This window comes from Corvus moneduloides, chromosome 5 (assembly GCF_009650955.1).
Source record: "Corvus moneduloides isolate bCorMon1 chromosome 5, bCorMon1.pri, whole genome shotgun sequence".
Taxonomy (NCBI): Eukaryota; Metazoa; Chordata; class Aves; order Passeriformes; family Corvidae; genus Corvus; species Corvus moneduloides.
In genome coordinates this window covers 54,684,846-54,711,768 of record NC_045480.1, presented here as the reverse complement: position 1 = coordinate 54,711,768, position 26,923 = coordinate 54,684,846, and the positions used below count along the sequence as shown (strand labels likewise).

At 39.0% G+C, this 26,923-nt stretch overlaps 1 protein-coding gene across 2 annotated transcripts in view; it reads left to right on the top strand.

The window, feature by feature from the left end:
- MMRN1 (multimerin 1) overlaps positions 1-26,506 on the top strand; it is a 42,139-nt gene extending 15,633 nt beyond the window's left edge. For both annotated transcript variants that reach the window (XM_032109964.1, XM_032109965.1), the window contains exons 2-8: positions 66-185; positions 2,423-2,529; positions 7,755-7,853; positions 11,509-11,682; positions 16,141-18,120; positions 23,864-24,010; positions 25,136-26,506. In XM_032109964.1, coding sequence (XP_031965855.1) covers positions 66-185; positions 2,423-2,529; positions 7,755-7,853; positions 11,509-11,682; positions 16,141-18,120; positions 23,864-24,010; positions 25,136-25,557 — 3,049 coding nt within the window. In that variant the 3' untranslated portion in view covers positions 25,558-26,506. The remainder of the gene's footprint in view (positions 1-65; positions 186-2,422; positions 2,530-7,754; positions 7,854-11,508; positions 11,683-16,140; positions 18,121-23,863; positions 24,011-25,135) is intronic.
- Positions 26,507-26,923: the final 417 nt, after the last annotated feature.

The following is a 26,923-nucleotide window of genomic DNA, read 5'->3' as shown; positions in this document are numbered from 1 at the left end:
ATATTATCATATGGTGGAAAATGTTGTTTGTACTTTTAATCATATTTACCTTCTCTATCTTACAGAAACTGGTGTGCTTATGTCCATACCAGACTTATACCTACAGTTGTGGTGGACAACCTGGAAACCTTCTCATCAGGCAGAGCAAAGCCTTGCACTTGGCACATTGGATCCTGTGCTCAGAGGTACGGAGAGCTGGGAAGAAAGAGGACTTGCAAGTACTTTAATTACCATCCAATGCACAATTAATGTGCATATAACCTTAAAAATTAAAAGGGAAACAGGAGAGAGCAGCTTAGCATGTCTCCAGGGCTCATCATCACATGACCCTATAGCTTGTAGAAAGCTCATGGCCTGTTCCTATAGCAAGTCTAAGTGCTCGTGACTGGGCATGTCCCCACTCTGGCACCCTCCAATCAGTTCAAAGTCTTGGAGTCAGAGAGATGCACAAGTACAAAGGTTTAAAGCATGTGCATGGAAGAAAATCCTTTCTGTGCAATTTTCCAAGCCTGTGCTCTGTTGGAGCAAAAGGCTTCCCCTGAGAGGCACAAATATTTTTGTTATTATCTCTCTGCTGAGTGCTTATTTCTGGCACAGCTTTGGTCAGGCAGTGAACCTAGACAAGTAATTGGCCTGGATGGAACTTGTAAATAATGCCTCTGTTAAACATATTCAGATTGTCCTTTGTGGTTTGGGTGCCTCCTTGTATTCTCCAAATGTTAGATTGCAGTCGGAAATGAAATTGGAATTTAATGCATGAGTTTGGAAAATGGCAAACTGAAACAGCACCAACAAAATTATTACAATCTCCAGATTGTAATGTATTTTTCCCTTGACAAATTTCAGAAGCCTCTTAGAAGTCAGTTTGACTGTTCTGAGAATTGTCCTCTAGGTGGTATGGCAGAACACGCTTAAAGCTTAGAGTTGAAAGTGGGAATAGAGCTTCCTTAGCATTTGGTGACTCTGAAATGCAGTCGACTGCATTGCAAAACTGTGGAGCGGACCCTGTGGTTGAAATGTTGCCAGCTGTGTTATTTTGTTTTGATTTTTTCCTAACTCAATCACTTTAGGTCCTTGCGCTGCTTGTATAAACAAGGCTCTACTATATAAATTTCTGGGACTCATTTACATGAATTTTTTTAGTGTGGATTATTTTTGAAATAGCTGTTCCTGATTAACTCCTTTCATGGACACTTCATTTTTGTGAGTGGTTTTAGGAATGGATTATGCTAATGCAGAATGAGGTGTTTTTATCGTAAGACCATCGATACAGCAAAATAACCGAGAACACTCTTGAATTAAGATCACCTTAATCTTTATTGATTTCTTGCTGCTGAAAAAGACATTTTTTAGAGCCAAAGCTGGTTGGGAACACATGCAAAGCTCCTGCCAGCTGCTATAAGAATTTTATTATATATAATATTGCATCCCTTGCAAAGGGGTGACAAGATTAATTGGGGTGTAAAATGTGGTAGCATTTTTTAATGTGTTGGGAGGATATTTTTTTGGTCTGACAGCCTTTAAATTCTTCTCTTTTTCTGGAGTGATTTATACAGGGATTGTGTACAAAACAATTCGGTAACTGTTTTATCATCGTATTTTCTGAGATTTTAGGTGTTCTTCATCTTAGTGTTAACAACTAGCAGTACTGTGTGATATTGTTTTTATTTGAACTTTGTATTTAACATCTTAAAAGAGCAAGGAGACTTGCTGTAGTTTATTCTGTATGCCCTACTGCAGCACGTTTGTTCTAAACTGACTTCTCTGTGAAGTTAAGAAACCTGGGAGAAGTGATGGGGGTAGCCAGGACATGCAGAATGTGTTGGAACACAAATAAAATTGCTGCTGCCTCTGCAGTTGTGTACTGTAACAGTGGTAACTGAGGCCTCACAATTACACAGCCCTGCCCTCCTTTCCCTGAAGTCCAGAGTGGAATTTTTCACACTTTATTGGATTAATGTTTGTATAATCTTGTTTAAAATAATCAGAAGGGAAGGTTTCCATTGTGCATTAAATGTGTGCTGATGTGGTATAAATTATTGTGAATGCATTTTTCCACCAATTTCAAAGAAAAGGGGCATATGACTATTGTAGTTTTGGCTCACTTTGTTCAATGAGGTAGTTATTAATTGTAATGTCTTCCATAAAAGATTGCAGTATTTGAATCCTGAATAAGATATTCGGGGAAGAAATCTAAATGGACATCAGGTTTCTTTAAAATTCATGTCGATGATCTGAAGGTTGCAATATTAAAGCTCTGATTGCTAATGAAACACCAAACCCTGGTTAGAATTCAGTTTGAATTTCAAGCAGTAATGAAAGGATAAATATGACAAGTGAGATAATGCACTGTAGTTATGCAGGTATCTTACAGCTCCTCTTTGGTTACCTAAAATAGGTTTAAATTGTTCTCATTTCACAGGTCCCAGACAACAACACACCAGGCCTACAGAATCAAACATAAAATAGTGACATCCCTGGAGTGGAAGTGCTGTCCTGGGTACAGGGGGCAGAACTGCCAACCCAAAGGTGAGTAGAATTGTAAGGATTTGAAACTATTCAGCAAAAGAAAACAATGAGGTGTGATTTGGGAGCAAATGGCTCTGTTGAAAACCAATACAGTCCTTTCCGTTAATTTAAAACCAGGAAAAATGCACAGTAAACTAAAATGCTTTGGGATGTTGATACTTCCCTGCATGTGAATGTTCAGAGTGGCTAAGCAAAATGTCCTTTCTTCTCTTCCACTCTAAATAAAGCTCATAAAATCTCCAGCCTTATTTCATTTTGCTAAAATATGGAGTTTGCATTCAGTGCGTCTATGTTTTGACCTTTTAGTTATTGAGTATTGCATTGCTGGGGATATTAAATCCAGGTCCTCTATTGAATATTTGCTGTAATATTCCTCTACAACACTGTTACTCTTTTTCCTTTCAGTTTCAGGCTCTAAGAATGTATTTTGTTTGTGATAAAATAATGTATCAACTTTTTTTTACTTCTCTGAATTTTGTAGGTCTTCTGTTGTTCGTTTCAACAGTGACTGAATTTTTCTAGGTATTGCACATGATCCCTGTGTAACTGTGCCCTTTTTGACAGAACAGCCTTTTACCTCTGCCCTGGTGATCAAACATGTGGCATCATATTGTAGTTTTGCATCTGTATAACAGCTATTTCTTTGCTGCTGGCCTTAAGCAAGCAGTCCTTGAAAAATTAGATATGGCATCAGCATACATGTTTTAAATGAATGAATATTGCAAGAAAGGCCATTAGGTGTGATAGGGAGTTCAATCAGCAGCGGTAAAGTAAAGGGCTATGATTAAAAATTAATGTAGAGGAATGAAGAGAAATCACTGTTGTTCACATCCAGGAGGGAAATTTCAGTGCTGAAGAGCCAGAACCTTGGCAGGCTCCAAGTTCTCCTCTGCACAGCAGAGTGTAGAGTCAGTTATTAACACAGGACATGGTCAGGCAGAAAGGCTGTCCAGTGAGCATGGATCAAGTGTTGTAAAGGTTTCCTTTCAGGAAAAAAAAGCAAACATTAGCAAAAATAGATTTAAGAAAATGTAAAGGGTAGTATTGAAGGGGAAGGTCACAGGTGACAAAATTGAAATGGCATCAAAATAACAGGGAAACATTGACCAGGAAGAAAAGCTGTACAACTCAATTTGTAGTGGCATCTATGTAAAAAATAAGAATAAAGGAAAGTGCTGTGAAGTGTTACAGGAGTGGGTGTTACATCCCCTGGGTTCTGTTTTCAGACCGCTTCTGGCTTGCTGAATAACTTTGGGAAGCCACTTATAATCTGCGTAACCAAGTTTACCCAGCTAGAAAATTGAGATGACACTTATCTCACAGGGGCAATGGGATATTTAATTAATTAATGCTTGTAGAACTGCTTAAAGAGATTGGGATGAAAGGTGTTATGTCAGAGAAGCTTTTCTTCCCTGCTTCTGGAATCCTGCCTCCCATGAGGAGCAGACCACCAGCACAAGCCCTGCCTGTATTATTCAATTCCCACGAAGGGACGTCGGCTAATGAACTTGAACAGTTGGGAGCCCGATAGCTTTGTCTTCCTGAACTCTGCAACAGCAGGGGAGAGACGCTGAAAGTGCTGAGTGGGGCTCTCCGAGTCACTGAGCCTCCCACTTGGCCTCTATGTTGTTCAACAACAGAACTGCTACTGAAGGGTTTCTGTGTCAAGGGAACTGGGGTGTTCTGACAATCCTTTAGATCCTGCAAAGGCCCTCTTAGTGTGATGTGGGTTGCTGGTAGAAAATGCTAATTTAAAATGCCTTCTGGTTTAACTTCTCTCTCAGACAGAGTGAAGTCATATGTAACTATTTCAGTCTGATAGTCTAGGCAGAAGGAACCACCAGCACCTGGTAGTTATTATTACACATCTGAAAGTCTTATTTGGTAGCCCTGTTGTAACTGCTTGATTACAGATGCTTCCCAAGGTACTGCAGTAGTGAGAGAGCAGGAAGTGATGTGTTCAGATTGCTGTTTCTAGCCTTACCTCCCTTGTGGCAACGCCTGACCAAATTAGCTATGACATGGATCCTATTCCAGCATGGACAATGCAATTTTGTAAGAAAAGTTTTAAGAACGAAAAAACGTAGACATAATTTCTTTTAAGTCTAATGAGACAGCTCAATATGGACAATTGAACAATTAAAGCATCATCATTTTCACCTGGGAATACAAAATGCTTAACTGGGAGCAAAACCACTAAAACAAAAGCACTTTTAAATTCTGAGTTGCAGACTTCATAGCATATCACTTTTACTGAACACAGCTTTATTTTAACTTTGCGTGTGTAGTAATGAAATCCCAGTTCCCTCATGCACATATGGCCCCTGAACACCAAATTATATGGTTTAGAGCCAGCAGCCGTCTCTGCCACAGCCACTGTCAGCAGAGAATTCCCTGGCGTGGCAGTGATGTCATTTCTCCAGCAGATGGCCGTGCAATGTCCCATCCTCTGCGTGGAGTGAGCGGCGCACACAAAAGGTGGCAATTCGCCTTGAAACACAGGGAACAGGAGGAAACTACCTAACCCCCTCCTCCGGGAAACCCCTTCAGCCGCTCCTGCTTCATCAACGATATATTGAGTGAAAAAGACCCAATCTCCATTTTTTAAATATTCCCTGAAATGATTTTGAACGCTGTGTTTAAAAATACATGGGACAATAAATTATACATCTAGGCCAATATATTGCATGATAGACATCTAATGTTACCTTTCTATGTGCATTACCTGTTTTTTTCTGATACAACTGGAAGAACTCATTGCTCAGGATTTTGTATTGCTGCTTTTTTGTTGTTTGTTTTGTTTGTGCTGCTTTGTTTTTGAGAATGGCACCTTTAGGGTGGGTCTAGCTGTCTGATTTAAATTTCATATTTTATTTTTTTTAGTTTAAAGTGAGAATGGCATAGCTAATTTTTTAAAGGTCTCAAATGTGAGTCATTTGATGGCTATTTCTACCCTAAACAGTATGTGTATTAGATTTTCAGTCTGGTGCTCCCATCACACCTGCTGTTATCCAACATCTACGATGGGAAATCTCAGCTGTGGGAATAAGGGACACATAGATGTAATCACCATATGATGTCTTGGAGTGATTCCTTTGGAAAAGGTCTGAGCCACGCTGGAAGAATGATGTAGGAGAAGCTATATTACCAGTGACTCCTCTGAATTTGTTTCACAAATGAAAAGGCTCAATTTCTAATGGTACTTGCAAAGTACCTTTCCTATACTGCGATGAAATTTAGTAAGTGTACAATACGTGACTATCTGTGGGTGAGGTGTGTGTGTGTGTGTGCATTGCTGGCTCCAGTCCTTGCTGCTGTCAGAGGCAGTGCAGTTTGGGCTTGCTTCATGGATGGTTTGCTCTGACAGAGATGCTATGTCCTGGGTCTTGCAGCCATCATGTTACCTGAGCAGTTTTAAAGCACTGGTAAAACAAGCACACAGGGATAAATAAACATCCTTAAAACTTTACAAGTGAATAAAATGGTAAGATTTTGGGTATTCTAGATTGTGGAGCTCTGAGTGGGGCAGTTGATTTATCAGGGAGGATGAAAGAAGGTGGATAATATATATTAAAAAAAAGTGGTGTCCATAGCACCAAGAGTGTCAGTGAATGCATTTAGAGTAACAGAAAGATCAGTAAATGACAGAATAAAAGGACATCGATCAGCTGGTCATTATCACAGGCAAGTAACATACTCCCTTGTCACAGATTGTATCATCATGTCACCACCTGATAAATCCTGTGTAATGACATGGGCTGAATGCAAGAATTTAGCTTCTGTCAGTAACCTTGACACAGAAAGATAACAGAAGCTGTTGAAATTATAACTATTTGAGGATTTTGTATTTCTTATCAGCCAATTTCAATAGATTCTATCAAACTGTCCATATGTTAATTTCCTCTGAGTTCCTATCCTAATTTTACAACACCCTTAAACACCTTATATCCTTCTAATTGTGGTCTATTTATCTTCAAATGAGCTATGTGAAACATGGAACTCCTTGATTCAGCGTTTTAATCTGTTTCCCTGGAAACTTGTGTTATGGCTAAACTAGATTTTAATATTTGAACTGTAAAATAATGTCACTATACTCAAGTTATTCTGCTTGTACTGTACTAAAGACTGGAAATCACATTAGTGCCACGTAAGTGGCATTCTTTAGATATGCTCTTCCTGGAGCATTGATTTCAAAATGTTTCGTGAACTGAGCAAGTATATAAAAATTGCTATAAATTTACACTAGCAAATTTATTACTTAATTTGTACATATTTTGGGTTTTTTTTTTAATAATAATGAAATGAAAACAACAGCATTAAGCCTAATGGCTAGAAAATGTATGTCAGGAATATGGCAATTTCAGTTCCCAGCTATCTGATCAGTTCATTACTTTTTGCGAGTGCAGGCACTTAACTTTCTGGACCTCAGTTTCCCCAGCTAGGATATTGAATTAATAATAATGTTAGTCCAGCTGTTTGCAAATTGCTTTCAGATTTTTGGGCTGAAATGTAAAATAAGAACAGATAATCCCATCTGCCATCACCAGAGAAAATATTTACAAAATTGACACCTTTGTGAAGTCTTTTAATGTGTATACCAGTCATAAATCTCAGATGTATTTGTTGGAACTTAGAATTTGATTATGCTTTGAAATAGTTCTTATTTTTTAGGTGCTGCAAAAATGTAATATCACCATTGCCTTTAGTAGTAAGATTTCCATGGTTGAAGATCTGTGTAATCTGTAAAGAAAAAAAAAAAAACAACAAAAAAAACCCCACCAAACAAAACCAACCCTAAAAAACCAACCCAAAAATCAGTTTCAGCAGGCCTGGTTAATTTTGTAGCCATTAAAAAACCCTAATAAATTTTACAGCTGGCAAGCTCTGTATTGTCTTCATATTCCTGTTTTACATGGTTCCAAAATATTTGTCTAGAATTTTTAGCCTTGGGCATTTAAAAATTCTGTTCATCATAAAGCAAATTTTGACGTTTTAATATTAACACCAGCCCACGCCAGTCTCAAGAAGTCTTTTATAAAGCCAGTCAACATCTTCAGCAATGTGGTCCCACACTGCACAAAGCGGGTAAGAGTCACTGCAGATGATTAGGCTTTGGTAAAGCTGGTACAGAGCAGAGACAGAAAAAAATTGTTGTGGAATCATCCCGATTGTTGTGTTCTGTGGTTCGCTCACATCCTTTCCTTTCATTTTTCTCCCTTCTCTAGCTCCAGAGCAGCAATCAGTTATATACAGCAACCAGGCTGAAAGCAGCAGAACTGTCAGTGAGAGGACACCAGGAGCTCTGCAGGACCCCAGTGGGACAGGTCAGTTTTTAAGAGTGCTCTCACCTCTACCCAGTCACTGACAATGGGATTCACTGAGATCACTGCAAAAACAACTTGAGGAAAATCCCTGTCTACTGAAGGGACCTGAATGCACTGTCAGCTTCTGGCAGTCATGGTTCACTGGTATGCTCTTCTGATAAAGATGGGCAGAAGATACTGGATTTAAATATAGCAGCAGCTTAGAATTTATAGAGTGTCTTGTGACTAAATTAAAACCAGAGAACTACTCTGTATAGAAATATTTAAACTATTATGTTGGTGAATACAATATGTTAATTAACAGGAGAAAGAAAAGAAAATTAAACCAAAAAAAAAAGCAAAAAGACCCAACCCAAATACAGGAGTAGTACAGACCAGCATTGCACACAGAAGAAAATGTAATGATGTTAATTGATTATGTGAATACGTAATTACTGTTATATATTTTCTTACAAAAATTGGCTCTTTATTCAAAATCACAAGGATGTTTCAAGCCTTAACAAGGGCAGCTCAGGTGTTTTAAGCTACTATGTCTAGGATGATCAAATAGCTAAGAAACACAGTGACAGTTTACACATTTATACCACAGATACTTGAGAGTATTTCTTATTGCCCTATTCATTTGCTCATTACTGGGTTTACTTTAACCTGTCTGGACCTTATGTTTTTGGAATATGTCAGTTTTGTCTCACAACAGTATGTACAGACAATCTAGAACTGTAGGAGATGGTCAGTAACAAAAATGATTTATTCAAATATCTGTATCGAGAACCTACATTAGATGACTGCTGCGTGAAAATCTTCTCCACATCTTGGTCTCTAGCTGCTGGCAGCTTTGCTCTGGGAGAAATCCTGTGCTGTTTACCATTTTAGGAGGCAGCATGCCACTGTTGGCTACACGCAACTGGACACGAACGGTGGCCATTTTCCATGGGGGAAAAAGCTCAGTCCTTCAGTGTCTCGGGGTCAGGTCAGAGGTGTGGCATCTGGAGCTCCAAGGGCAGCCAGAGTCCTAGTTGTTGGCAGCTTTGGTCTGGAAGCAATCCTGCAATGTTCACAATTTTTGGAGTTGGCATGCAACTGTGGGCACAGGTGCCTGGTCTCAAACAGTGGCCCTTTTCCACTGGAAAAATGTTAGTTTTCATGGTGATGGCCAGGATGTGAAGGATGCTTTAAATTCCTTGAACTTTCTTACTACCTCCCTGTTCTTTTGAATCTATTGATGCTTCAGTTATGTTTGTCTGCACTGGCTTTTTGTACAACCATCTGCTGTTCCGTGCTGTGGTGTTGTTGTCACCTATTGGCCTATATCCAGAAACATTTTAATGAAGCAAATAAATAAGGCAGGTTATGTTCTCAGGTCTGTTTTGCAGTTTTCAATATACTCTTCTGGGCTGTAATGCATGCTGAGAGAACAGGACACCAGAATTAAGATTGCTGCTGATTTTTATGGAGATTTTACACGTGTCTGTGCTTGTATGCACGTATGTGTTTTATTTTAAATCTTAATAGAAAGAAAAAGAGAGGGATAGATTGAATCTGGCATGGAGATATAGAAAGGTATTTTCAAAAGGGAATTAGGCTGTTGCCCCTTGGTGATAATGTATGAGCAATCAAGTCTCCCTGGGCTGGAGGGAGGAGGATGTTTAGTAAAGCAGACAGGGCCTATTATGAAAAAGTGAACTTGATCGATAGAGCACTGAGACATGCCACTTCTGTTAGTAGAATTATACTCTGAGAAATAAATCTGGAATTGGAATCTCTAACCTCCATATTAATTGCCTTTCAGTTATTTTTAAATCAAATTGGGTCAGTCTAGAAAGAGAGAGATACCTGTTTTGGCTGTCAACCCTGCAAACATGGCCTGGGGCCAGGACTGACTGCCCTGGTCTGTCATTCCATCAGCACCTGCTCTATAAGCCAGATTCTGCTTCCAGCTGCCACTGTGCAGCCATGACACTTTCAGGCATAAAACCTCACTTTTAGGTTCATCTAACTTCTCTTCCTCCCTCAGTGGGAAATGATAGAAACCAAGCTAAAAAAAGCATTACACCCTGCAGGTTAGTTATCAGTTTGGGTGACCATGCATGAGCCACTTATGAATTCAAATCCCTTTCTTATAGTAATAATTCTACCAGAAGCAGGAGTGTCCAGACCTGTTTGTCTCTCACAAAGCTTTATTATGAAGACAAAGGTCTATCAATGTCCTGTCTTTGCAGTGCCAGTCAGAAGAATTGCCAGAGTCCAAGCTAGATGGTTGAGTTAGAAACTATTTATTATCTGTATAAGTAGATACCTTGGGCAGAGAACACAGTTGGAGATCCTAAGATCCTAACCTAAAAGAGCCTTATTCTCCAGGCTCTTCCAATACTGGCCTTTACAGCCAACATGCCTCTGCAGGAGAGCATTCTCATGGGTGTTGGCCTGCTTCATCTGTGCTGATGGGGTGCATTTAGCTCATTTTCTGGGTTTTCCCATATGCTACCAGGCTAGATAAGACACTTGTATTTTTTACATACTAAAATACAAGTCATCAGAAGAATGTCCTTTAGCATATAACTTGGGATGTTTTGGAGCCTTTAGACCCCTGTACTTAGACACGATTTCTGATTAGAACTGTTTGCTGCCACAGGAATAGACACTGATGCTGTGATGAAAAGTGACAAAGGATCAATAGCAATACTGTAAACTTACACTAATAAATATGTGTGTGCAATGCTAAAGAATCTCTTCCACAGCAGTTTATTAAGTCATAGTATACATAGCCCAGATCATTTGGGGTAATATATCCAATGTCAAACATAGGCCATTTAGGCTGAATTGTTGGAGATTTTCTAGCTTTGCTTACAGGAGTTCAAATACCTAATTTTATCACCATCTTCTGAAAATCCCAGACTAAGTTTGGTACCTGTCACCCATCAAACTCAGACGGCTGGCTGAAGTCGAGTGGGGTCTTAATTTTCAGCATCAATGCGTTCTTCACCATTCCCTATCTTAAAAGCATCCTTCGAGGCCTTTTTATTCCTGAAGAGACTACAAGTGTCAGCAACAATTCGGGCAGGTTTTAAAATAAACTTGACTTCGTAGGTTGAGCTTCTATTTTTAATGACAGACTAGTCATTATTGCAAAGTAGTTTATCTATTAGCTGTTTTTCTGCCTTGCTTCTGTGTTGAACAAGTCTTTATTTTGACCTAAACAATGGAAAGATGATGTGTTCCTTCAGACACAAGCCTTGCAAATTCATGAAGTTGTGTTATAAATGGTAAGTAAAAATGAATGCTTTTGTGATTGTGTTAAAGGAGATTGACTAAATGAGAGTTAACTGAGTACCCTGTAGGGTGCTACATGGAGGAAGAATGGCATTATGTTGATTAAAATATGCTAACCATTCAGAATACCCTTGTAGAATCATAAATACTTTATAATGGATACATATGCTTCAGTAATTAGTAACTACTGTGCTGCTGAATTTCACTAATAAATGATACATGACAAAAATCAAGATGATTCACTCAAAATGAAAAGTTCAGAAACTTTTCACCCCGCTTTTTGCTAATGTCTCTCAAGTCAATTATGCCTTTTTTTTAATTCACTGCACAATGTTTTAACACTACTTGTTGGGGTTTTTTCTTCTCATTTTGTTCCCCAACCAAGCACTTTTTCAAAAAATGAATGAGAAGATTAGCAGTCAGGAGATGAAACTGACTTTTCTACAGAAGAAGGTTGACAGCATTGCTGCTGCAATGAATGATGTGAGCAAGATGCTTTCTTCTCTGGAAGGCAAAATCAATGAAGATAAGGGCAGAGACTTCCAGTCTTTTCTAAAAGGTAAGAAAAATAAATTAATGTAATCACTCACCCTGTTAGAGGTGCCAGGGGGAAAAAAGCTAAAAACCTTCATAGACTGTCCTGTTCTATCACTCAACACTTGTAGGGAGAACTAATTTTTTAAATTTCATTTCATAAGAGAGGAATTTGTTTATTTCAACATTCGCTATGGTGTTTTTCATAGTGACAAAAGATTTGTATTCTTGGATACTTCATCATCTACATGGTAACTTAAGCCACAAGCAAGGCATTTTAATTTACTTAGAGCTTCTGCAAATATTCTTATCTCTGTTTTTGTTTATCTGGCAGCCACTAAAGGATGCAGTATTTGCTTTGCTACCAAGTCTAACTAATATCCTTTGATACGTAATTCACACACGCAGGGCAAACTATAAGGAATTCTGTGGTGGTTGTATTTATAACACAGCAAACATTCTGCTGAATAATTTGTCCCTGATCATATTAGGCTATCTTTGATAAACATGATCAGTATATGAGAAAGACACAGCTAGAGATCAGGAGCTTGGGCAGATCCTCACCCGCAGAATTATGCATGCATTCTTCCTGAATCCTGGAGCAAGACCTGTGTGTTACACAGCTACAAGTGCTGCTTAACAAACAGATTCACTGAAACTTTCATTTCCTCAATGTGCATTATTTTTGTAATTTTTCAGGAATTTTCCCCAAACCATATTTTACACTTAAGAATCCAGAGGACTTTTCTACTGTTTAGAAATAGAGCAGAGGTTCTGGAGTGCCTTAGATTGAGATAAAACTGAATGAAACAATAAGTGGTTTTGTATCTCCCTCAAAGTAGGATCTCATTTCTTGTGTTTTCAGTCCTCTGTCTCCTGAGCTGCTCCTGCACATGCTAGATGGCTCTCTTGTATGCAGTTCATTCCATCTCTTGATCGGTGACCTGCTTTCACCTCTCCACATATTGCTAGATGGCATTCTTGACCTTTGGGTGCACATTTAATTTGTCTTTGAATATTTTCCATTTCCCTTCTGCTTTGTCCTCATTCTTTTTCGTATATTCCGCTCATTCTAGCTGTCATTTTCATGCTAGTCTAAGAGGTGTTTTTCTGCATCCTGTGTTTCTGCTTCTGCACTCCCTACTGGTATTTCAGGGTCTAAGTCTTTATTACAATGTGCTGTTCAAACCCCTCCCCTTCTTTGAAAATGTGCTTCAAGCCTTTATTGTTTCTACCTGCAATGTTTTACATTATACCTGCTTAAAAAAAATCTCCAGCTGATGTCCCTTTTTTTTTTAATTTATCTTTTCAATCTATCTCCTAATCAAGTAGCTCCAATGAACAAGATGCTATCAACTACATTCCTTGGCTCTAATTATGAGCATTCCAGTACAGGTTATTCTTGACTTGTACATAGGTAAACATCAGGAATGAGGACAGGAGGGGAGAAAGAAAAGGTTAGTGTGTCTGTTGGCTTGTGTGTGTAATGACAAACGGCAACTGCAGTTTCTGTCCAGGAAATATTTGAGTTGTACTCAAATGCATAAACAGCATCCTAAAGTAGCAGGACCTGGAAGGAGCTTCCATGCTGTCCTGGAACTTTGTACACAGGTGCAGCATAGGCACATCAGACTGGCTAAAAATAGCTCTTAAAAGCTCTCCTGAAGCAAACCACAACTTTCCCCAGTATGGCTTTGCCATCCTGAAGCAAAGTGCTATCAAAGCACAGTTAGGTCTATAGTTGCTTCATGTTATACAGACATTTTCCTTCTTCACCTACTTTTCCATTTTCTTCTTGGTGTGCCCAGGTCCTTTGCTCACAGTCCATGCATCACTTTTTTTCTTATCACAGCAATTGTAATGTTCTGCCCAGCTTTGTATCAGGGTTTCTTAGGAGTGAGGTCTGATTCTATGACCAAACAATTCAATACAGTTTGAAAAGTCTTTAACTCTTGGTTTGATCTGTGACTTTGGTGACACAAATGTCATTTGTTGATAGAGGGCAACACTCACTGGAGTAACTGATATGCTCCTCTAATTTTGTTAGTGAAACCTGTTGTGCATTTTAAAAATTGCTTTCAGTACTCAGGCAGCTGTTCTGTTTTTTTACTTAGGGAAAATAATTTTGTGCTCTCTTTTTAATTTAAGAAACTCTGCTTACTTCCTGCTATTCTTTTCTTCCTCCTTTAACTCCATGTTTAATACGCACCTTTCCTCTTCATTATTAAAATGTACACTCCTTTAAAAATGAACTCAACAATGGAGTGTTAATCACTTCCAAGTCAGAAATGTCATTTACAGCTGCATATATAACCTCAATTCAGTCTCCTGTGTACATACATTTATTTTGCACATTATTCTTCAAATAATTGAAACTGCAAAGAGAGTATATGTTGACACAGAGTAATTACGCCCTTTGGTTTTCAGCCAGGAAGCTAAAATTAAAATTTATAATCTCATAAAAAGTGCAAGAAATCTTTAACTTTCACAGGTAGTTTGGACCTTTCTATTTCAAAATGAGCAATGGAGAAATTGAGTTACATCCGTGAATGCATACATGTATTCTTAGCTCAAGCCTTACAGCATACCTAATTGTCACCTACAACACAAGTTTGGGTTAGGTCTTTGTGTGGACAAATGTGCTCCCACAGTCCCTGCCTAGTTGTCCTAGCCAGCAAGCAGCAGGGAGAGAAACCCAAAGCTGTCTTGTTTATCAGGCTCCACACTCCCTTGGTAATGGGAACACCCGAAAACCAGAGCCGAGCTCCATATTACCCTCACTATCCAACTAAATGGAACAGGAATAGCAGAGAGTGAGGCTGGCACCTTCTTGGCTGTCACAGAAAGAAAAGGTCAGTGCAGACCTGTGGAACACCTCTCACAGATGAATGGCCTGTTATCAAGATTTGTTGCTGAGATGAAGGAATTTAATTGATTCCTCACAGAAGGTTTAGAGTAATCTTGGTTCTTTCCACAACCATTAAATTTTTCTTCACAGCTCATTGTGTCTCAGAGCACAGAACACTTTTCAGCATCATAAAGCAACCTGACCACATCATAGCTTGGAATGGTTTTCCTACATGTCAGTTTTTTGAACTTGGTTAGTATCTTGGTTTTTCCTCTCAGCTGCCAGGACACCTTTATTCTCAGATATTTCAGTGTGCACATACATGTGCGTATTCTTGTACATGTGTCTGTCTAGTCATTTACTTGCTCTTTGGATAGTTAAAAGGAAGTCAATAAAGGTAATCCCAGTATTATCATTGTTGTTTATTATACTTTATACAAAATTGCTGTGACATTTGGGACCTCAGTTGACAATAGTGGAGTTTAATTCTTAGGAAAGTTCGTGCTGTATTTCTGACGTGGCTCTTTCCTGGGCTAGCAAACTTGGGTCTGATTTCCTGATGTTTTACTGCACTTGCTGAGAATGTACCTTCAAATAAGTTTTCAGAACATGCCTCAGTGTTTTAGAGATGAAGAAATAAATTCCAGTCTGTAGAATTAATTGAGAAGAAAATGGAAGTAGGGAACAGATAAATTCTGCCTTTATCGATACAGTTTTAATCAGAGAACCTGTGGTCATTGAGGCATTGTAGAGGTTGAAGAGTTTAATCATTATGTCACAGTCTGACTGCAAATGTTCATAGGGTTTATAAAAATTGTGCAAAGAATGCATCAGTGTTTTAGTTGAACATAAGGGCTACCTTTGGAGAATAAATTAATAAAAATCCTTCTAATCTCGCACCAGAGCAGAACTACTGCTCTAATTGACTGAAATATGTTATGCAGAACTCTTTTATGCCTGCCTTGACGTCTCTAAGGCTATATGGGAAACATACCTTCATGTTGTTCACTGGGGCAGAATTCCCACACATTCACTTCTGCCTAGTGCTTTTCAGGATCAGAACTCCTAGGAGCTGTTTAAGGAGTCGTAGTATGCAAGCCATAAAGTTTCTACCTTTAAAATGTCAGCATTTTGCAGCAGTTGTTGTGTTACTAACTTTAGCTGTTCAATAAGCTGATTTTTTTTATTTTGCTTCTTTCTCACAATAGTGTGTTGTATTGTCACCTAGCACATACAATACAGCAGGAAGGTAATAATCTCTGCTTTCACTTCTTGACCATAATGTTGTAAAGCAGATGGTTTTTGCCTTGCTTCCCAAGTGGAGAAAGGATACATCACTTTTTATGAGCAAGCCACAAAAGCATACAGATCTCCTTCTGGTTCTCAGAAACAACTTAGCTAGGAGGTCAAAGACAGAGTTTGCCCTTTCAAAATAATAGCAAAAGTCGCACTGATTTCAGTAGAAACAGGGACTTGACATTCTTCAGCTGTAAATTTTGCTCTGTGTGTGGGTAAATTAGGGTAGGGATGTGTGTCACCTCTGTGCAGCGCTGTGTTTGCTCACGTTGTGGGAAAAACTTAGATGTCATAGCACAGTTGGTTTGATTGTTTCCTTATTTCTTCTTTTCCCCAAAGGTCTCAAATCCAGAAGTATTAACGACTTAATCAAAAACGTAGTTGAAGAACACTTTCATGTGTTTCAAGGTGAAATGCAAGAGAGCATGGCTCAGATTTTCAAGACTATGTCTAGTTTGTCAGGTGACCTTGAAAATACAAAAGAATTAGTCAAGCATCTGAATGAAACCCAAAATAAATTTGCTCAGGAGAAAGATAGTGGGCCAACAGAACTTGACATTCTGGAGCTGAAGAGTCATATGGTGCAGATGAGAGAGGAAATGGCCCTCACTTGTGACAAGCCTGTGAAAGCTTTACAAGAAAAGCAGAAGTCCTTGGAAGTTAACTTGGAGCATCAACAGTCAAGAAGTGTAATTTATTATGAATCTTTAAATAGGACCCTTACTGAAATGAGAGATGCTCATGAACAACTGTTATCAGCTGAACAGTCCTCAAGGCAAAGCATCCCCTCAGCAGATAAAGTCATGGAATACAATGTTACAGAGTACATGTTCACCCTGCATGAGAAAGTAAAGAGACAAGGCATGATGGTACTGGAGATCTATGATGACTTAAGAGTCCAAGATAGCAAGATCAGCAATCTCAGTGTTGCACTGGAAATTCAGAGGGACTCTGTTCTGGGGGTCTGTGATGACATGTTGTCAGAGAGCAGGACAGATTTCCAAGCACAGCTGGCAGCAGTCCAAGAGAGCATGCTTGTTCTAAACAAGAGTCTCTCTGATGTGTTCCTTCCATTGGGCAGTAAGATGGACAAAATGAATGAGCAAATTAATGATTTGTGCTATGATATGGAGATCCTGCAACCCTTGATTGAACAAGGAGTACCTTTTAGTCTGACTTCTGAGTATGAGCAACAAATCCAAGCTCAAGAATTCAAAGAGAAACTTGATAACCTCACTGTTGTCATTAACAGAATGAGTTCTGCAATGAAGGAACTTTCCAAAACTCAGGAAGGACTTAAAAATGAATCTCAGGCTTATCAGGATCTGTTTGAGAGTCGTGTTAATGAATGCTCCATGGAAATAGAAGATGGATTAAACAAGACCATGATAGTAATAAACAGTGCTATTGATTCTATTCAAGATAATTATGTACTGAAAGATATGCTACATGCTCTAAGAAATGAGACTGGAGTTTGCTGTGGCAGAGCTGAGGAACTGGACAGCCTCCTGGCTTTCATTCCTCAGTTCCAGCAGTGGAATGAATCCCTCCAATCACTGCTCTATAAAAAGAAATACGAAATTACTTCACAAGTATCACCATCTCTTTCTGATCTTCCATACAAGGAATCTGACAAAAGTATCCTCCACAACTTCAGTAGAGTTTTCTATATTTTAAATGAGACATCATCAAAAGTGGAAAAGCAGCAACAAGATATCAGCCGCCTGGAAGAAAAACTACTTGACTCTGTGGAGGGTTCAAAGGACCATGAGGTTCGCCTTCTGAATGTAGAGTCAAAAATTTCCAAGCTTTTGGCAAACAACTGTGTCTCACTCAAAAAAACGAAAGCTGCCTCAACAGAGAAAGAGCAGGTGGTCTCACTTCAGCTCCAGGCACTGAGTTCCAGGATCAAGGCCCTGGAAGCCAAGTCGATCCGTTTCTCAAACATCATTCCACTTGTGAACAAGACTGCTCATGAGGCCTGGGGGCTGTGCCAGGATGCCAACAACAGCATCCAGAAAGTGAACGCAAGCATACCTGTGCTAATTAAATTGGCTCAGCCAGATATCCCCCTGCTGCAGAGAGGCCTCAAGGAGCTCATTGAATCTGTGCTTGAAGTAAAAGCAGGAGCTATTTTGACAAATTTAACCCAGCATGTTGACATATCGATGGTAAATGCAATGAACAATATCACCAAACTTCAGAAGCCGCTGAAACCAGTTATAAAGAAACCCTTCCCAGCAAAAAAAGTGGCAGCAAATGCCACCATGAGCCTGGCAAGCCGAAGCCAGAGAAACACAGATAATGCAATAGATCCAGGTAATGCGTTTTACTCTACTAAAAATCAAGGTATGTTTTATAAAGATTTATGTAACAATTGTGATGAACTGAGTGGCAGAACCTGAGAATAAATAAAAAGTCTAAAGACTGCTGTAAAGAGTGTTTCAGAGGAACTTGAGATTAGTCTCTTGCTTACAATAGAATTTATTTTGCTTATGAGGAGATTTTGCACTAAGGCATCTAGAAGCTCCATTTAATTTTCCTTAATAGGTTCCCATCTGATCAGTTTAAGATATATATATGTGCACACGCAATCAGCTGAGAACTTGACCTTTGAAAAGTAGCTGATAGTTTAGACCAAATCTGAAGAACCAGAATGTCGCACCTGCATCTCAATTAGGAATTTCAATAAGAAAAAAATATATGCAAGCTGGGAGAGAAATATGAAGTTGCATCAGTACTTTGCAGTGTCAGCAATGACGAAAGGTATCAAAACCTGAAGCAAGTGAATACAAATGACTGTAATGAGGCTTTTGCTGGCTCCTTCAGGACTTCCTTGAGAAGTGCAGTTAGTTACAACAGTGTGTTCTTGAAAAAGCAGGAATCCAGCCAATAAAGTAAATTTGGCTCCAGTCCACCAGGAGAGCAGCTCAGCTAAGCAGGAGCTGCCATTCTTAAAAAGGAAATTTTGAGTGTGATCTGCTTCTGAACTTAAATTCAAATGCCATCATGTGAAATGAATTCATATGAATGAATTCACAGAAGTACAAACTCTTGAGTTATGACTTTTGCAATCATGCTTGAGTGAAAATCCACAGCACAAGATGATGTTTTATGGAAATATAATTTCTGGCACAATACAGAAAATGAAGAGTGGATGAGTGACTAGAAATACTGAGATGATTCTAATTCACAGTAAAATTAGACAGATTTCTTAATGACAGAGACATGTCCAGATACTCTTGAAGATCCAGACCTGAATACTTTCTGTAAAGTACTCTTAAACCTTTGAACATTTCTAAACCACTGTTTGGTCCCTACTGCAAGCAGATGTAGAGAAAGTAAGAACTATTACTCTTGTTCATGTGCTAAGGCCATGGGCAATCTCCTTTTCCCTCTCCATGCTTTCTCCCTTCCTTTCCACTTTGCTCTTTCATGTCTTCCTGACCTAGGGACAGCATTTCTCAATGATCAATGGAAAGGATCCTCTATAAAGCCATGATCCCATGAGTAGCTTGGTTTCTGATGAAAGTCATCCCTGTTGAAGGATTGCAGTCCTTGGTTATCTTTTCAATTAGAGAGGGGACACAGCTATTAGAGGAGGCAATCACACTTAAAAATGCACCAAGGTTTGCCAAATCCTCACTACAAAGTAATTTTAATATTTTGCTGTTAAAAATGGCACTTCTTCCTCAGTCATTTGTGTTTTGTCTGTTCCTGCCAATGCACAGGATGGAAATTCAAAGTCTTTGTTCAAAATTTAAATTAAGAGGAAATGAGGTATGTCTTTGATCCTTCCCACACCATGTACTTTGTTGGAAAATATCACTAGTGCTACCTGCCTGGAGTACAGAAAGGTGCCAACTGCTCTGGTTTTCACTCCAGATTGATGAATTAATGTCTTTCCTATTTGTTATTTATCTCATACTCAATTTTAACAAATAACTTGCTTGATAGCTTTGGATATATGCTCACTTACATAAAGTGCAGATCTTTGCTGATGTTGAGAAGCCTTATTTTTATACAAGTTCTCTATACAGCAGTGTTTATGCTGACTTTTCCATCAGTAATGAGATTTGGTACTTAACAATATTTCAAGCCTAGCAAAGCCACACATTATATTTCTGTAAGTTAAAGAACCAAGACCATTACCCTAATTAACAAATATCCATTTTCTGCCTGGGTAGATTTTACTTCTCTATGAAAGATTTTTCTTGCAAGTTCTAGGATACCATCAGAGATTTGTATTGCCTCTACTAAAATTTCTAGAAGAAACTCTAAGGCACAATTGGCTAATTATAAGATGTATTTAATCTCAGACTGCCTTTTTCAATTAAAAAAAAGGAATAAAACTATAGAAAGAGGTGAATGACAATTTTCATTGACTCCAATATGTTCAATATTTGAGCCTCCTCTAACAGATTAGGGTTTTAATTGGCTTTAATGTGTTTGGGATTTGACCCTGAGGTAATACTTTCCTAAGTAATTAGTTGAAATCAAGAGAAAGCAACGTGAGTTTGCATTGCATGTGCAGGGACATAAACCTTTGCAGATTTCCCGTATTGTGGAATGAACTGGGATTTCTATGTCAGGTGGAGGCTCCAATACGTGTATGAGAGGTGAAGGCACCAACACTTCTCCTGATGCTGACTGATATGGCAACCCAGGGTGGATAAAAAAGTGATGATCTTAAGACAGCTTCAATATCTAATATAGAGGAGAGGACAACCTTAATATATATGTATTGCTATGTACCTACATACAGACATATAGACTAATCAGTCTTGGGTGTGGATTATGGCTGGTCCTACTTTCCGATGCACTGTTCTGCAGAAGTGTGTGATGCAGTGTGAGGGCAGTTCAGCTCAGTTCCCATTTCCCTGTTGCTATTAGTGCTGCTCTCTAGGGAATCTGTGCTTTCCAAAGGTGAGTGTATTCTCTTGTTGCATGTCTTGTATTAGCTGTGGATTTTGCTTTATTCAGATTATGCCACCCTCCCATCAATATGAATAACTGAGAGTGAAGCTGTGCTATATTTATGTATTTAAAAGAGTGCGTCTATGAGAGAGGTAATTTCATTTCATTCTCACTTTCTTTGTGTCTTAATTCTGATTTTGTTTTCACAAGATTTCTGACTCCTAACAGAATTGCAAAGTTCCATTGTTGCTTTATCATTCAAGACTTAATTTCAAGTTAAATTAACCTATTCAAATGTTTTCCATCTTGTGTTTTAATTGCACACATGTGATGGTTATTCCAGTTCAGTTTGGTGACATACACTTCAAATTCGCATATTTACTCTTTTGACTAATGGATTGATGAAACTGTTGTGTTGTTTTTAATTTGGTAGGCCTAAAATCATCACACTGGAGTTATTAGACACCTCTGCTTAACAAAGAGACAGAGTTGCCAAAGTCCAGGTAGCTTGGGTCTGTCCTGACAGTCCACCCCACCCAAAAGTGGAGGGCACAGCTGAGGCACCTCTCCTCCCTGCTTTTTGCCCACTGTCAGCCTGAGAGTGCTAAGCCAGAGGTGATTAACAACTATAGGCTGACAACCAGTTTGACCCTGTGCAAGCAGGGTGGTTTAGTAGATTCTCAGGCTCTTCCAATCTCCTAGGGCTTCCTGAGAAGCAGGTACTGATAACTGAATACTGAGAAAGTGTTGGTAGGTTACTTCCTGGTCAGAAGAATTTCCAAATTGAACTACTGGAGTCAATCCTTTCCATAAGGAGACCATTAAATTGCTGAATATTTGTTTTGCTTCTAACAACACCCCGGTAGATACTGACAGAGCTTCATTATTTGTTTGAAATTTGTTTGCACAGCACTGGCAGTCTATTTCCCAAAAGAGCTTCTGGCTGTTTGCACTCCCAAAGAGTAGCAAAACTGAGCATTAACTGGCTCTTCTCACTGCTACCATAATAAGTGTAATTAGCAACTACATTTTATTCTCTGCTAGTACTGGCTACAATTTAAGCCTTTAATTTATAGTCTCTCTCTTTTACTCATCTACACTACTAAATTGTCAAAGATAAAGTAACAATAAAATATTTACTATAGTAGGAAATCCTTTCCTAATCTGAACCTTCTGGCATCTTTATCCCAAGGAGATTATTCAGACGTGGTGTCTCAGGACACCCTTCAGTAAGATAAAAGAAAATACTGGGCAGAGGAGGAGCCTCGGCCAGAAATGACAGCAGAAAGATGCTATTATAGCATAGTTACACAGAGATTATTGGTGCAGTGGAGATCTGCAGTGTTTGCCTCTTGCTCTGAAAATCCTAACTTGACTCAAACCCCCGCACAACTTCTCCTATTCTAGAAAATGGAGGAGCTTCCCTGATGCTGTTAAGCAGTGCTTCACCTGGAGGGTTAATTTAATGTAGCTAAAGCTGTGTCTAAATTTGAATTAACTCCAAGGTTAAGTTCGGGCAGAATCACCCCACAGCAGACTTCCAAAGCACTAGTCTCAATCTCATTATCGTTTCCTTTTAGTGATCTTTTTCCTGATTCTTGGATTTACTTCTTGTTTATGATAAGCAGAGGCCAATTAGCAGAGAGACTGCTGAGCTCTTACAGGAAGCTTTTGTATTTTGGGAATATGATAGAGTCAGCACAATCAGCTGTTTTCCTTCCTTTTCTGCTTTTCTTTGACACTTGGTAAATATATGGATGCTTGGTAAATGTGAGTGAAAAATAACTTCAATGAAGGACTTAGCAAACTATTATCTGAGAGAAAAACCATTATTTCCTCATGTCCAGTTGCCTGGGCTGTGACCCCAGTCATGACAGTCCTAAATTGCTTTATTTCAGGCATTACAGAACAGACATTCTTTTCTGTGAAAAGAATGACTGTTGTGTTTATAAATCCATATGCTATATCAGAGCAAATTCAAGTGTCACTGCACAATGTGCCTCAGCATTCTGCTCAGTGAACTAAAATATCACACAGAAACAGTTTGCCTTAATGCAGCAGTCTGTGAAATATCTGGTTGGTAAAATGAAGATAACACTGCAATTACTGAAACATCTACGTGAAATCCAGCTCAACAGTTTCCTGGCAATAAGTAGATGCTTTTCTGCAAGACTTTTTCGGTTCTGACCTACAAACCTAGATTTACCATCACAGGACTGTGTGGAGTTCTCTTTCCAGAGGTCTGCAGGTAGTTCCTGGCAAAGAAAAGGTTTGTTTTCTAAAATATCTGACTTTTATTTGACCATACCAAAAGCAAGCAAAACTGTGTGGTTTGGGAATGCTTTGTGTTCAGAATTATTCATAGCAATATTTAATTTTTAATGTGACCTGAATTTTCTCCCCCCAAAAAACTGCTATGACAACACATTATTCAATTACACTCAGTAATTACTGTCTCAGAGCTCAGCAGCACTGGCCTGACAGATTTATCTGTATTGGCTGAGTGTAATTTGGCCAGCTCATACCAGTTGGGAACAGAGGCAAGGACATCCTCAGTAAGGGTGCTCTGCAAAGCTGCCTGTTTGGTGTAATTTTTCTCGCTTGCAATCCAAAATTCCTACAACAATCTTGGTAGATATCCTGAAATTACGGAGTTTTTTACGGACAAATACTTGAAGTGGCTGGGATAGCATTTAAGACCTTTCATCACCAGGAGCCTGACTCTTCTGCAATGTTTGTGACGTGCCTGGGTGAAAAATACCATAGACAAGACAGTCCAACCTGAACACCAGCAGTACAAAATCTGTTTTGGTACACCCAAGGATAAGATGGCCCAGTCCAGAAAGAGCAGCCTGATCTAACTTCTTTGGAGGACATTTTTTCTCACTGCATGTTCCTGACCCTCTGAGGCTGGCAGAACCTAGAATTTACAGGTAATCTTGAATGTCTTGGAGGATAGCTGAAGGTGTGCTGTGCTCAGGTAAAGAGGGAGGCTGGACAGGATCTGAAGTTGGCCTTCCCTAAGAACTTCAGCAGAAATTGTGAATTGATAAAGAGCCTTTCCAAAATACTGCATACTTAGGAAGTGTCTCACTGTCAGGATGTTGCAACTGAGGCTGTTGGATTTCCTCTCTCTCTTTCACAGGGCAGTTTTCAGCGTGTGCCAGTTCCCCGTGCCAGAATGGAGGGACCTGTGTCAATGACAGGCAGAGTTTTGTCTGTGCCTGTCGCCACCCCTTCGGAGGAGTCAACTGTAGTGTGAAGCTGGTGAACGACAATTCCCTGAGTGTTGGCAAGTACAGAATTTAGCAGTGCAATACACCATCAGTCCAGGCCTCTGCCCCAGGGCCTAATTACAGAGCATTTGCTGGTCAGAGGTCTCACGTTTCACTTTAATGAGTGACAACTCAAGTAGCAGAGTCCTGTGTTTTGGTGCTGAAGACATCAATCCCCACGGGTGACTCATGATCTCTTTTTTTAATATGACCAGATGATGGGATTAAATTGTTTTGGGACCTGCCATAATAGCTGGAAAGCTCCCTGCTGAAATGTGCAGAGTGGGAGGGTGTGGAATAGATATATTTGAACACGATGTCATGGATTTTGAAGGTGGAGGTAGAATCACATCGCTGGGGAATACTAGCTTCAATGCAGCCATAAATGTTCTATAAATACCAGTAGCTACCAGGATGCGTGGGACTATGGCCTCCAGAAATCATGTTAGGCTTGCCTCTGGCTTTCATCAACAAAGGATGCAGCCCTTGAAAGATTTCAAAAGGAAAAAAAAAGTGAAAATTATGCTTATTCGGTCCAGAAAACAAATAAATAATTTACACCCAGGCCACATGGAATGTGAATTTTATGCATCTTTCAGCAGTCATTAGGCTGATTTTCACTCATGACAGTATATGAATAGTGAATGAAATCATTTGTACAGAAGCAGGGAATGATACTGTGCAGGCTCAGCTTGAAGAGAAACACATATACTTTTATTCCCTCATTTAACATCATGAGTGCTAAACCTCCTCAGTGTTTGTCTAAGATCTGTGGTGAAATTCTTGGCTTCAGCTCTCTCACATGAACAGTGAAAGAGATCCTGGGGTGGGAAAAACTAGGAGGGGGTGTGGGGTGGAAAGAAAGCTCCCTTAGTGATACCATAGATAAACAAACATAAAGTCCCCTTGCTGTTTCTAAAATTTTTCTCTGGTGAATACACCAAGCACTAATTGTGAAGAAAATTACTCTTTATCCAGTATAGACAGATGTGTTTATGCAGGAATACTATGTTTCATTTGCTCAAGGTCCACCATCCACAGGATGATGTGACATCAGAAAGTCTGCTTTTGATCTTCTGGCTGGTCCAAGTTGCCTTTGTACAATGTAACATCACTTGAAATTGTTATTTATTCCTTTCCAGATTTTTCAAAAGGATCATACAGATATGCACCTATGGTGGCTTTTTTTGCTTCTCATACATATGGAATGACAACTCCAGGACCCATCAGATTTAACAATCTGGATGTCAACTACGGCGCCTCATTTGCCCCAGCAACTGGAAAGTTCCATGTTCCGTATCTGGGGGTCTATGTTTTTGAATATACTATTGAATCATTTAGTCCACGTGCCTCTGGCTATCTGGTCATTGATGGAATAGACAAACTTACTTTTCAGGCTGAAAGTATTAACAGTAATAAGTACACTGACAGAGTAATTACTGGAAGTGCTTTATTAGAGTTAAATTATGGTCAGGAAGTCTGGCTCAGACTGGCAACTGGCTCTATACCAGCCCAGTATCCACCAGTAACTACCTTCAGTGGCTACTTGTTGTATCGTACCTAAGTCAGTCCTAAATGCAAAGTTAGTCAAATGAAGCAACCTGCAGGTGAATTTAGCTTTGCCTTTAAATACTTTGTTTCTTTAACAGCACTAAGTTTCCCAATGTAATGTCTTTTCTAGTGCTGATCCTCCAAGATGTCCTTTGGCTTGTAGCCACGTGTGCAACCACAAGGAGTCCATAGGTTGGAGATAGGCGAAAACAAAGCATCTTGTTTATATTAGCATGATTTGGAAGCACAAATCTAATTATGTTCTACTGTTACATCACATAGACATACTCACACAACGTTGCTGAGAATCAGTTCTCAAGAGAAAGCTTGTTTTGATTATTCCTTTACACCCTCACTGCAAATCAAAAGTGACAGATAGATTTTGATGACTCAGATGCTGGATTACTACTTAGCTCATTGTATCAATTGATAATCATGGGTATATATTCTGTTTGGAAAAAATATATTTTTCATTTTGCCTACCATTATCCACCACATACTTTGATATGGGAGCATTTAATTGATTCATTATTTTTTTCATGTAACCAGTATAATGATAAACTAGGTTTTTTGAGTCTGGCAGCAAAAAACTAAGAGGAATACATTCAGATCAGAAATAAGGTATTTTTAGCAGTTTAATTAGTCACAGGATAAACACCGTAATAGATTTGGTGGATTTTCTCTGCTGCTTGAAATATTTAAACCACAGCTGGATTTTCCTTAGGTGATGTGTTTTAAGCAAACATTGTTATATTGGCTTCACACAGATTTTAGCATTTGACCTATAAAGTACACAAGATTAAATTATATAACCCAAGTGTTTTCTAAGTTTGAGCTCTATAAATCCATGGTTTTGTTTGTTTCTGCATGATGTTCACTAACTACTGAGGCAAGATGAAATTAACTTCAGTCTGCATGTGATTTGTAAAGCAACAATCTAATAAAGAAATATTTTTAATTGATGCCTGTCTGCCTAAAAAAATAAACCTTCAGGTTTTTATTCTTATTCTTTGCAAAGTCCCAAGCTGCTGCAGTTTCTTGATATCCTATCCTCTGGTGTGACTGGCCAGGTTTGTTTCTGGTTATTGCCTTAGTTAATGCTATTTGACCAGGTTTTCTGTGGCTCTGTGTTTGTCTCACTCCCTTTTCCTATTAAAACACAGAATGTTTTGAAGATCCCTGAATTAATTTGTGCCCCACTATCAGGAACTTTTCTTGAAAACACATGGGAATCTTCAGCTCTCTTCTTAGTATTACTTAATGTATATTACAAGATCTTAAGATGAGTGTCCATGAAATGACTGAATTCCTGCCATGCTGTGTGTGGATAAGATAATCCACAGTATCTTCCCTCAGATGCATAAATCTACCTTTTGTTG